Source organism: Aotus nancymaae, unplaced genomic scaffold (genome assembly GCF_030222135.1).
Source record: "Aotus nancymaae isolate 86718 unplaced genomic scaffold, 86718_ANA_hifiasm-v0.15.2.pri h1tg000051l, whole genome shotgun sequence".
Lineage (NCBI taxonomy): Eukaryota > Metazoa > Chordata > Mammalia > Primates > Aotidae > Aotus > Aotus nancymaae.
In genome coordinates this window covers 5312926-5325290 of record NW_026988465.1, presented here as the reverse complement: position 1 = coordinate 5325290, position 12365 = coordinate 5312926, and the positions used below count along the sequence as shown (strand labels likewise).

The 12365-nt window shown below is 50.8% G+C and overlaps 2 protein-coding genes across 3 annotated transcripts in view; both read left to right on the top strand.

Annotated features, from left to right (window-relative positions):
* Nucleotides 1-12365, top strand: part of BLOC1S5 (biogenesis of lysosomal organelles complex 1 subunit 5) — a 479535-nt gene that overhangs the window by 146350 nt on the left and 320820 nt on the right. The gene's annotated exons all lie outside the window — the stretch shown is intronic.
* TXNDC5 (thioredoxin domain containing 5) overlaps nt 9038-12365 on the top strand; it is a 28166-nt gene continuing 24838 nt past the window's right edge. The window contains exon 1 of one of the 2 annotated variants that reach the window (XM_021672673.2): nt 9038-9306. In XM_021672673.2, coding sequence (XP_021528348.2) covers nt 9050-9306 — 257 coding nt within the window. In that variant the 5' untranslated portion in view covers nt 9038-9049. Of the gene's footprint in view, nt 9307-10206; nt 12362-12365 lie in introns of those variants that run through there. The other variant, XM_064362966.1, reaches the window with a different exon arrangement.

Below are 12365 nucleotides of genomic sequence, written 5' to 3'. Positions count from 1 at the left end.
CTGATTCTTTCTCTCTCCTATTCTCACCTTGACCTCTATTTCAGACCTTCACTGCCCTCCCCAAACCCCTAGTACCTCCCCTGTCTTCAGTGTCAGCTCATGATTACTGCTTTCTAATACAGTGGAGAGCAGAAGCCACTGGAGAAGGACAGGGCCAGCTCCCACCATCAGCCACCTGGACCCGCCTCTCTGGATCTGAGCCCACTCACTGTGCCTGACCTCCTGTTATCACAGGCAACCACTGGGGCTCCTTGGAAAGCCAACCTCTGCTCCTACTCACCGGTGACATCCTCCTGCACTCCCTCAGGGGACTACTCCAGAAATTCTCCCTTCTGTCTCCTGTGATATCCAATGTTTCCTTCTTTTCCGGATCATCAAACAATCAAATGCCTTGGTTTTTCTTTCATGTTAACAAAAAAAAAAAACTCTCAGGGCCCTTCTCTCTCCTTTAGTTACTATTGCATTCTTTTGCTTTGCTTTATGAGAGACGTTCTCAAAAGAATTGTTTATGTCCATTGTTTCTAATGCCTTTCATCCCCCTCTCGAAGCCACCCCAGGTGGATTTTTCCTACCATCTGTCCACCAAAACTGCTATTACCAAGGTCTCCAAATCCATAGGTGAGTGTGCAGAGCTCGTGACACCTGAACTGTCAGCAGGATGCCCTGTCAATGTACTATCCAAACTGGGACAAGTGGGAGGGGGAATGGCTGGGAGTAATGACTCAACCATGTCTAGGTGTAAACTGGAATTGTCTGGGGCAAACCAAGATGTAGCAGCAGATTCAAAACAGCTTTTCCTTCCCTCTTTCGAAACATTTCTACACTGGGCCTATAGACAGTCATCAGGTTTTCTCCCTGCCTTCCTGATGGCTCCATGCCACTCTCTTTTTCCCATTCCTCCTAATATCCTGGTCTTCAAAACAGCGAGATGCCCTAGGACTCAGCCCTTAAACCTCTTCCCTCCTCTGCCCTCACTCCCACAGGGATCTCCTCCTGTCCCAGAACATTAAATACCTTCTACATGCTGATGACTCTCAAATTTACATCTGGCCCGCATCTCTGCCCCTGGACTTGAATAGCCATCTGCCCACTCTGTGTATCTGCAGACTTCCCCAATGTAATATGTTCAACATTGAGCAACTCTTTCCCAAAACCTGCTTCCCATCTCAGATTATAACAACTCAGTGCTCCTAGCCGCTCTGGCTAAATGCCTCAGTGTCATCCTCAACTCCTCTCTTTCTCTCACAACCCTCATCCCACATCTGCTCAGTCAGCAAATCCTGTTGGCACATACATCAAAAGAGGCTCGGAACCTACTTTTCATCACCCCCCACCTCCACCCTGGCGTGAGTCACCAGCATCTTGTGCTGGGATGGTTGTAACTGCTCCCTGCCTGGCCACCTCGCTTCTACCTTTACCCGCTTCGCATTCCTCACTACGGCTCTCAGAGCCGTGCTGTAGAAATAATTGGAAGCCAGATGCTGTTGTGTTTCAGCTGAAAACCCTCTGATGACTTCCCTTCTCATTCGGAAAAGCCAGTGTTCTCACTCTGAACTGCCTTCTTTTTTTTTTGAAACTGAGTCTCGCTGTGTCGCCAGGCTGGAGTGCAGTGGTGTGATCTGGGCTTACCGCAATCTCCACCTCCCAGGTTCAAGCGATTCTCCTGCCTCAGCTCACAGGCGTGTGCCACCACACCCAACTAATTTTTGTATTTATAGTAGAGACAGGGTTTCACTATGTTGGCCAGGATGGTGTCAATCTCCTGACCTCATGATCTACCCACCTCAGCCTCCCAGATGAACTGCCTCCTTATTCATTCGCCGTAAGTCCTTTGCAGTTGCTGATCCCTTGGCTGGAACCAGATATTCATATGCGTTACTCCCTCACATCTTTACTTGAAAGCCATGTCCCCAGTAAGTCTATCCAAACCCTGACATCCCATCTGAACCTTAACACTTCATACCCCCTTCCTTGCCTTATGTTTTCTCCTGGGCATCTACCACTGGCTACCATAGTATTTATCTTCTCTATCTTATGTATTGGCTGTTTCCCCATCTACAGTGGAAGTTCCATTAGGGCCAGGGTTTTTGTCTATTTCAGTTATTGCTCATCCTCAGCACCTAGAAAGGTGGCTGGCACAGACTAGATCTAATACATATTTGTCGAGTGAATTCTCTTGAAATTAAATGCACGCAATGGAAGAGGAGATGATGCAGCTCTAATAAGCGAAGGAAACCATTGATCCTTCCATGTGAAATACGACCCAAGCTTCTATATATAGCACTTCACAGAGTGTTTTACAGAGGATTAACAACACAAGAAATACCACAAATAAAAAGGAGTCCACGATCAAGTAAGTTGGGAAACACTGCATAGGATACTTTCAGGGATTCAGAGGGTGCCATCACAAATAAAAATCTCTGAGGCCTGTAATCCCAGCACTTTGGGAGGCCGAGGCGGGTGGATCACGAGGTCAAGAGATCGAGACCATCCTGGTCAACATGGTGAAACCCCGTCTCTACTAAAAATACAGAAAATTAGCTGGGCACAGTGGTGCGTGCCTGTAATCCCAGCTACTCAGGAGGCTGAGGCAGGAGAATTGCTTGAACCCAGGAGGCGGCGGTTGCGGTGAGCCGAGATCACGCCATTGCACTCCAGTCTGGGTAACAAGAGCGAAACTCCGTCTCAAAAAAAAAAAAAAAAAAAAAAATCTCTGAGAAATCATTTAGGATATAAACTTGGATCTCTTTCTTTCTACCTCCATCAGCACTTCAGCCAGCCGGTTCTTAAGCAGTCTTCAAGACACGGTGTATTGACTGGGCATGGTGGCTCACGCCTGTAATCCCAGCACTTTGGGAGGCCGAGGTGGGCAGATCATTTGAGGCCAAGAGTTCGAGACCAGCCTGGCCAAAATGGTGAAATCCTGTCTCTACTAAAAATATAAAAATTAGCTTGGTGTGGCAGCGCACGCCTGTAATCCCAGCTACTCCAATGCCTGAAGCACGAGAATCACTTGAATCCAGGAGACAGAAGTCGCAGTGAGTCGAGATTGTGCCACTGCACTCCAGCCTAGGCAATAGAGTGAAACTCTGTCTCAAAAAAAAAAGGTACTCAGTGTATCAACAGTTGACATTCTTTCAGGCTGCCCAGTTTCACTGGACACTTTTCCTACATTTGGGGAGCCTCTTACCTAACCCCTGCAAGCTAGGATAGAGCACAGACCACTAAGCCCTACTGTAGTGAGGCTTCCATTGGAAGCTAGTTTTGCGAAGGAGTAGGAGTTGTCATGCAAGCTCCATCATGCAGGGGAGCGATTGCAGAGGTTCCCGTGGTCACATACAGTGTCCTGTACCAGAGGTGGGACAGAGGGAATTTGCATGTCAAAGTGGTAGCAGTGGTAGCAGTATTGTGATCTAATTTGAGCAGCATTGTGTTCTAATTTGGGCATTGTTCCTGCCTTCTCTGTCTCCATTTAAACCAAGTGTTCCTCAAACATGTCTCAGTCAGAGCTCTTCTCTTAAGAAAACACCTATTAGGCCGGGCGCAGTGGCTCACACCTGTAATTCCAGCACTTCGGAAGGCTGCCGAGGCAGGTGGATCACGAGGTCAGGAGTTTGAGACCAGTCTGGTCAACACAGTGAAACCCCATCTCTACTCAAAATACAAAAATTAGCTGGGCGTGGTGGCAGGAGCCTGTAATCCCAGCTACTCAGGAGGCTGAGGCAGGAGAATCACTTGAACCTGGGAAGCGGAGGTTGCAGTGAGCCAAGATTGCGCCACTGCACTCCAGCCTGGGTGACAAGAATGAAACTCCGTCTCAAAAAAAAAAAAAAGAGAAAAAGAAAACACCTATTAACTTCCAGCCAACATCAGCATTCCTTTGGTGGTCTGCTCCACATTTGTGTTCTCAGAGCCCTGCTTCAGTCCTCCCCAGGAGCACCAGGGACTGAGATCCTGGCTGTGCCTCCTTTAATCCCAGTGCTTCTCAGCTTTAGGAAGTAAGACAGAGCCATCAGTATTGCTTTCAAGACCTAAGTGATTACAATATGCAGCCAGAATTGAGAACCCCCAGGTAGGGTAAACATTTTCCTGGATTCTGGTCTTAGAAGAGTGTTCTGGAATTCAGGCAGCTATGAAGAGCTGGCCCCTAAGTTCTATGAGAGGTATGTTCCCATGCCCGTGTGGAATGCCGCAGATCCATGGCCAAGGCCGTCACTGCAGGCCAGCACAGCTGAGAGAGGAGTAGAATGGCTGAGTGAGCAACGTGCATCCTCAAGGAGAAGTCTTCTCACCTGTTATTAAACCCAGGTGCTGGTGAGCGCCAGCTTCTGGATCAGCCTATTGGCCCTGCACCTGGGAACTCTGGGAGCAAGAACTCCTGTAATAGCATCCAGCAGAGAAAGAGCTGGGAGAATGACTGGGTGTGAAGGAGAAGAGCCAGCACTTGCACAGACTGAATGAGCTCGTGGGAGCTGGAGCGAGTGTTCTGTGCGCTTTGAGAAACAGCACAGATCATTCAGGTTAGTGGTCATGATCTAGTCAACAAGAAACTCTCTTTATTCTCCATCCCCTCAACCTCTGAGCCCCCACAGATCCCATGTGGAATTTGAAAGCTTTTATCTGCCAAACACCTGAATCTGTTATGTTATAATACAATGAGTTTTTTTGTGCTTATCGTTTAGTAGGCTGTGTTGCCCAAGGAGCTTCGAGTAGTGAGTAAATATGAACTTTCCATTAACCATTTCAATGTACTGAAAATAGCTCTACGCCCTGGGTGACTCCAGCCTGGAAACTCACTTTGGTCTTTTTTTTTAGATTTTCTCTGATGAGAGCAATCCTCTGGCTTTTTCCCTGCTTCTCAACAATCACATTTGAATGGTCATATGAGCTCATTGAGAAAAGCACAGTTTTTCTTCTTTAGAGGCACCTACCAGGGTGTTCCGACCAAATTAGAACAACAGAATGTAAACGCTTTCAGAACCTGCCGAAAAGCAGCACTTTTAGCCCAATAATAACTCAGGATGCACCTGTTAAAGTGGTTCAAATGGTAGCATTTCAGTTTCTGAATGTCCTGGGGTTGTCTTGACAACGTTACACCACATTTGGGTCTTGTGTTATCCTCTGGAGGTGGAAAACAAAAGCTGTATTTTCCCATTCAGTAGCCGTTCCTCCCATGTCAGTTCTCATGTGCTCCCCGGGATGAGGACAGCTTCCAAAGAGAGGCTTTGCCACGCACATCTAGGGCTGCTGTCAGAAGGGGGTGCAGCTCCTTGAAGGCTGTAGCTTTCATTTGACTTATCAATGTGGACATCCTCAGTAACTCTGAGAAGACTTGGTGTGTGTGGCAGGTTTGGGAGTCAGAGTGGCATGAGCTGAAGAATGAACGAAAGTGGAGTATGGATAATTCTTTTTTTTTTTTTTTTGAGATGGGGTCACACTGTTGCCCAGGCTGGAGTGATCATAACTCACTGCAGCCTCTAACACTTGGGCTCAAACGATCCTTCTGCTTCAGCCTCCTGAGTAGCTTCACTACAGGCATGTGAAACTGAGCCCTGCTAATTAAAAAAAAAAAATTGGTAGAGACAGGGTCTTGTTATTAATATATTGCTCAGCTGGTCTCAAACTCCTCACCTAAAGCAATCCTCCCACCTTGGCCTCCCAAAGTGCTGGGATTACAGGCATGAGCCACTTTGCCCAGCCTTCCAATTCTTGAAAGAAGTTTTGCTGTGAAGGAAAATTAAGGAACTGGGATAGTAACTGGGGGTACATGAGGACCAGGGAGTAAAAAATTTAAAAATGTTTAAGTTGGGAGACACTAAAGCTTGCTTATACACTGATGAAAATGGTCCGGTAGGAAGAAGTGATGAGTTACTTGTGCAGGAGAGAAAGAGGAGTTGAATAAAGCCCTTGAGCATGCAGCAGGGAGGGCATATTCCTATTCCTAGGGTGGCTGTAACACCACACGCTGGGTGGCATAAAACCACATACGTTTATTCTCTTACAGTTTTGGAGGTCAGAAGTCCAAAATCAGTTGCACTGGACTATAAATTGTTCACAGAGCTGCAGGTCCCTCCAAAGGCTCTGAGGGGGAGTCTATTTCCTTGCTTTTTCCAGCATCTAGAGCTGCTTTTCCTGGCTTTTGGCCCCTTCGTCTTCCAAGCCAGCAGCGTAACGCGTAACATCTTCAGATCTCTTTCTGCTTTTGTTACATTGCCTCCTGCTGTGTAGTCAAATTTCCTTCTGCCTCTCTGTTAAGAGGACACTTGTGATCACATTTAGGGTCCACCGAGATAATCCAGGAGAATCTCTCCAGCTCCTGACCCTTAATTTAATCACACCTGCAGTGTCTTCTTCCGTATAAACAATCAGATGTTTCAGGAATTAGGACCTGGATATGTGTGAGGGGCATTATTCTGGAGGACTGGCCTTTGCTAGGCAGGGATACTGACTTGCTCCTTTGTAGCCAGAGGGAAAGGTGCCTGTGCAGGGGTGTGTAGATTTGGCGGGGAAGGGATAAGGGAGCTCATGCTTTTGGCTTCACTTTTCTTAGAAACATGAGATAAAGCTGGCAGCTGAGAGGATGGTGACTGAAAGGGTGGGGTGGGGAGGGGCGGCATCAGTGGAAGTATGGAAGCATCTCGGAGACTGGGGCGGCACACTGCCTAGGAAGATGTAGTGAGTTTTAGGGCGGGGTGAGGAGGAATTTAAGGCTTATTTTTACGAACGTGAAGGAGACGTGCTGCCTGATTGTGCGATTATTCTCCAGCAGAGTTTGACTACCTGGTGGAAGGCACAGGGAACTCAGAGAGACGAAGCTCACCAGCATCTGTGGGGAGAATGTGGCAGGGCAGGAAGTGAAGGCTGAGCTCCATGGGCTGTCACTTTGCCAAGAAGCAAGGGAAGACACAGCAGTCTGTGGGGCTGCGAGGGGATGGTGATTGTAGAAGATGGTGGGGCTGGCATTTCTGAGATAATCATGAGGAAGAAGCGTTGCAGAAATGGGTTTCTTCAGCATGCCAATTGCAAGTTGAGGAGGTGCTGGGCAGAGGGGACGCCTTGACTTCAGAGTTTGGAGATGGCGTAGATGCTGGTGATGACAAGTGCTCGGGTCTCCCTTTTGGGTGGGAGTTACTGAGGGACAGACAGATGGAGCATCCACCTAAATGCTGAAGATGCCCAGAATGAAAGACAGGCAAGGGCGGACAGGAACACTGTGAGCCAGGAACCAAAGTCTTCACTGAACCAGGAGCAGTGATGTGGAAGAGTGACCGGAACTGGCAGGGCAGAGGGTGCCATGCCCAGTGGCATCAATTTAAGGAGAGCTGAGGGTTCTGTAGGATTTGGAAGGAGCAATGGGGAACCAGGAAGGCATCAGCCTTACTTCCTGGCTCTGAGGGACTCCAGGTGTGAAAAAACGAGCAGCCACACTTGAGATGGCTCCTAGAACTGTGTTTCAGTTAAAAACGAAAGACACCGATGCTATGAGTATATGGTGATGCTTGTGGGAATTTCCCAACAGCGCCGTGGAAGGGTTTGGGAGGTATGAGGTGTTGGAGAACACAGGGATTAGAGTTTGGCAGTAACAGCTGTTGGAGAGAATCCCTGGATTTCTAGTGTTGTGAGTTTCACAGGGACACAAAGCATGACGCAACCACATCACGGAAGGCCTTGAGTGGCTGCCCTAGGAATTAGTATTTCACCCCATAGGCCAAGGCCATGGAGACAGTGGTGCTGTGTTGGTCCCAAGTTTAAGCAGCAAACTGTCTTGCTCAAAAGCAGGCTTTGGGAAAATTAATTTTCCAGCCACCTGAATGAAAGAGACTTTTAGGAAGCTACTACAATAGGCCAGGCTTAGGCTCCGTTCAGGGTATGAGCACCGAGAATGCTGGAAGGAATTCTGCTTGCAAGAAATACGGTAGGTTTGAATTTTGAGACACAAGGGAAAAGAGCAAGCAATGCAAGATGCCTCCCATGTTTCAAGCTTAAGTGGCTGGGAGAACAGGCTTTGGAGGGAGATGGATGGTTTTGGTGTTTGGCAACCCATGGTTAAAGGTTCACAAGTGCCTGGGCCTAAGGCAGGAGCAGAATAATGACAGGTGACACAGTGGGCGCTTCCCTTGTTGCCAAGCCAGGAGTTAACTACCTGGGGCTTCCTGGATTGAGGATAATCAAAGAGCAGGCAGGATCCCAGAAAGCAACCCAGTGATTCTCCCTAATTTAGCCTCAGATCGCCGGGGTAGGGCTGGAACTTTCGATTACCATCTGCTATAAGGTGTGTGTGCAGGTGCGAGTTATGAGGTGCCGGGCGGGGATGCCTTCCGGCCATTCCACAAGGCTGACTTCAGCCACAGCGGGCATGCTGTCATTCGTTTTAGTAACCGGGATAAATTAGGGCACAGTAGGACCCCAGCCAGTCCTGCTAGAGCCTTCTTGTCTAGAAGAGGCCACTTTGATGTTCTTTCCTCTTCATTCATTCGTGCAGGGCAGGGGTAACCAGCAAGGGGTTCACCTCAGGTCTAGAATCACAGCTGAGCTCTGGCCAAGAATCTGACTCATTCAGGTGCAAACCGCACCGTCTTTTGCCCGATTTCCTACATTCTGCTGACAGCAGCTGTTTCCTTCCTTTGGCCTGAAGTCCCGGGGTGCTTGTGTGAGCTAAGATTAGCAGAGGCTGACCGGCCCCTCCGTGGCTGCCCGCTGGCCTCATCGTTCCTTCGTGTGTTCGCCGTCGCTCAGAGCGGAGCGGGCCCTTGGGGAACGGGTTGAGGGCCTGGGTTACGGAGGCGCAGGAGTCCTCCGGGATGAGGGCGAGCGGTCCCGTCGCGGGAAGCGCATGAGGCAGGACTCGGAGGCTCTCCCGGACTCGGCCCCTCGCGTCCGCTCTTCCCCGCCGGCGCGCGGACTCGGGCTGCGGGCGTGTAGCGGGCGCGCGCCGGCGCGGACGGGCGGGCGTGGAGAGGAAGGGGCGCGGCCTCTCCGGGGCGGGGCGCGGGGCGGGCGCTGCGAAGGGACCGGCGGCCGCGGCGAGAGCGCGCCCAGCCCAGCCGCGATGCCCGCGCGCCCAGGACGCCTCCTCCCGCCGCTGGCCCGGCCGTCGGCCCTGACCGCGCTGCTACTGCTGCTGCTGGGCCATGGCGGCGGCGGGCGTTGGAGAGCCCGGGCCCAAGAGGCGGCGGCGGCGGACGGGCCCCCCGCGGCGGACGGAGGGGACGGGCAAGACCCGCACAGCAAGCACCTGTACACGGCCGACATGTTCACGCACGGGATCCAGAGCGCCGCGCACTTCGTCATGTTCTTCGCGCCCTGGTAACGCCGCGCAGGCCGGCGCCCTGCCCAGCACTCGGCGCTTTGGGGCGCGTGGATGCCTACGGCTCCGGCCAGGGGCGTGCGTGCTGCGGGCGCGGGGCCTGGAGCGCGGGGACCCTGTGGCCTCGGGGCCCCGGCTGGGGGCTGTGGGGCGCGGGCGCCGCGGCTCGGGGCCGGGAGCCTGGGACTGCAGGGGACCGAGGGCTCGGGGCTCCGAGCCGGGGGGCGTGGGCGCAGCCGGCCGGGCGCTCGCGGCTGACGTGGCGTTCGGCGGCCGGGGCGGTGCGGGAGGAGGGGGCGGTCCCCGAGGGGACAGCCGGGAAAAGCCCGCCCCACGCCGCGCTCCTGAACTCAACCACCTCTTGCACCTCGGCACCGAGGGAGGGGAATGTGGGGTCGTCGCCCTTTCGGGGAGCCGGGAGTCCAAATGTCACCCTGCGGTCCCTGTCCTGCGCCCCAAACTTCCTGTGCCGGCCGGACGCGCGGCCTGTCCGTGGGCCACGTGCACTCGCCGGAGCGGCCTTGCTGCTGCCGCGGCCACCGGGGTCGGCTGGGACACTTGGCGAGCACGTCCCCTTCCAGAGGCTTTAACTGAAAAACAGAACTCAGGAAAGTGTGTTTTCCCACTTTGTGCGTGTTTTGCGGGATAGGAAGGAGTGGCCCACGCAGAGGAGGGTTGCTGAGCTACTCCGGGAAGACCAAAGCAGTGCGAGTGCGAATTCTGGGACCCCCCCGCAGCTCAGGGTGGACGTGCTCTCTGCTCTGTGACCAGAGCCCACTGGTCCTCAACTCCAGGGTGTCCTTTCACCTCCTCCTGCTCTCTTGGGGCCAGGTCACTTGTTATGTATGAGGTCAGAAAAGCCCCTCCGTTGAGCAGATGGTTCCTCCTGCTTTGGTTCTCTGGGCGGGGTTTGGTGTGGGCCTCACTGCTGACCTGAGAGACCCCTACCCTGGGACTGGCCCCACGGAAGGGCTTCCTGTCATTCACACAAGCGCGTGCACTGCTTTTCCTGCCAGCGCGGGGATGCTCCTTGGAAGGGAAGTGATTATGGGCCAGGGCAGAAAGCTGTAATTTTAGGACCCAAGACCTTTGAGAGGCTGGAATGGCCTGCAGGTGCTTGTTATAGAACTTGGTATTCTTCCCCAGAGCTCAGCAGAGGCTCATTTGGGAAAGGGATGTAGGAAAGAATAGAGAAAAGGTACCTAAGAAAAATGGCCAGTTCAGAAATTGTACCTTTCAAACTGGGAGAAACGTTTTTCTCTTAACCCCTGTATTCAGGCTGTTATTGTGTTTCAGTGCATTTGGAGTCAAATCAACTTTTTGGGCCAGTGTGGGTTTATTAACTGTATGAAGTACATTGTGTTTCAGATTCCCAGGAACCAACTGATTAGAATTTTTAGAACTACCAATGGTGTCGAAATTACTTTGTAACATAAAACAATCAGGCAATATTAATATTTTCTCTCTGTACAGGAGTATTCTCAGAGCAGCGATTTCAATTAAATATACTACTTAATTGGAGCCCATGTGAGTGGAATAATTCTGTCCATGGGTTTTTTCTTTCTTCATTATTTATTTTAGAGCTGTGATCTTGCTCTGTTACCCAGCCTGAAACACAGTGGTGTGCAATTGCAGCTAATTGTAGCCTCTAACTCCTCTAACTCCTGGGCTCAAGTGATCCTCCTGCCTCAGCCTCTGGAGTAGCTGTGACTAAGGCGCAGGTCACCACACGCAGCTTATTTTTGTTGTTGTTGTAGTTGATAGAAACAGGGTCTCGCTATATTGCCCAGGCTGCTCTCAAACTCCTGGCCTCAATCAGTTCTTCTGCCTTGGCCTCCTAAAGTGCTGAGATTACAGGCATGAGCCACCGCAGCCTGTTCTTTACTTTTTTAAAAGAAAAACTGACATGTAGATGTAATAAGTTCCTGCAGCCAAAGGGATTTTAATTTTAGAAACTCTGCAATAAATACCAGCTAGTCCTGGGCTGAGTGAGAGAGAAAACTGGCACGTCTGGGCACTTGGTATTAAGTAAATTCCTTTTTCATTGTATGTGGCATTAGACATTTAGGTGGATGCTCCCAGAAAAAGTAGCTTTATGTTTTTATTTGTTGGCTTCTTCAGTCTACTACAAATATTTAAACAGAGATATGTGGGTTTCTATGGTGGTATTTAAGTTGGACTTAAGGGGGACCTTTCAGAAACTGGAGATACTGCAGTAAGGCTCAGGAGTTGGCTGTGAGGAAAGGAGGCTGACGGGGCAGACAGGTCAGATAGGGGGTCAGCAGGGGCAAGACCCAGTAGGACCCACAATAGTGGAACAACACCTTGGTGAGTTTAATGCTAAGAACAAGGTGGTGTCTCTGGAGGGGTCTGTGCAGGAGAGGGAGGCAGGTCCTGGAGTAGGGAGCTGAGCGTTTGGAGCTCAGACAGAACACTCAGTGGACTCCCCCTCAACACACACATACCTTTTTCCAGTTTCAGTTGCCATGGAATGGTGAAAGCCCATGTGTGATTAGAGGGCTGGGGCCCCTGTAACAAAAACATTGATCTGTGTATTTTTGCCTGGAACTTGGCAGCTGCAGCGTTGTCCTACTGCTGTAGATTTTGTGCCAACATCAGATCACAGCTTCTGTATGGCCAGTTTGTGAGTCACCCTAGACCTGGTGACAGTGAGGTCAAGATTTGGACCAGGTAGCTTTGCTCTAGTTCTTGGCCACAGGCTACCTTGTGAATGTAGCTGGCTGTCTCAGAGCTGGGTTCTGTGCTGACTAGATAGCACCTGTAGCCCCATCACAGCCAGGGACAAGGGCACGCCCAGCTTGGTGATGGCCCAGGATAGTCAGTTTTAACTTAGTGCACAACAAACTTATTTATTGTTTATTCTCATTCTTAATCTAGTCTTGTGTTTTCACAATAAAACAACAGAAGCAAAACAAAACCTCGTCAAGATTTCAAAGAAGTTCTGAAGTTCCAGAATCAAAGCCCCCTAGGGTCAGAACTGCCCTTGACAGTCCCTTTGGAAGGTGCCTTGTTGGACACGACCCCAGTCAGTCAGTAA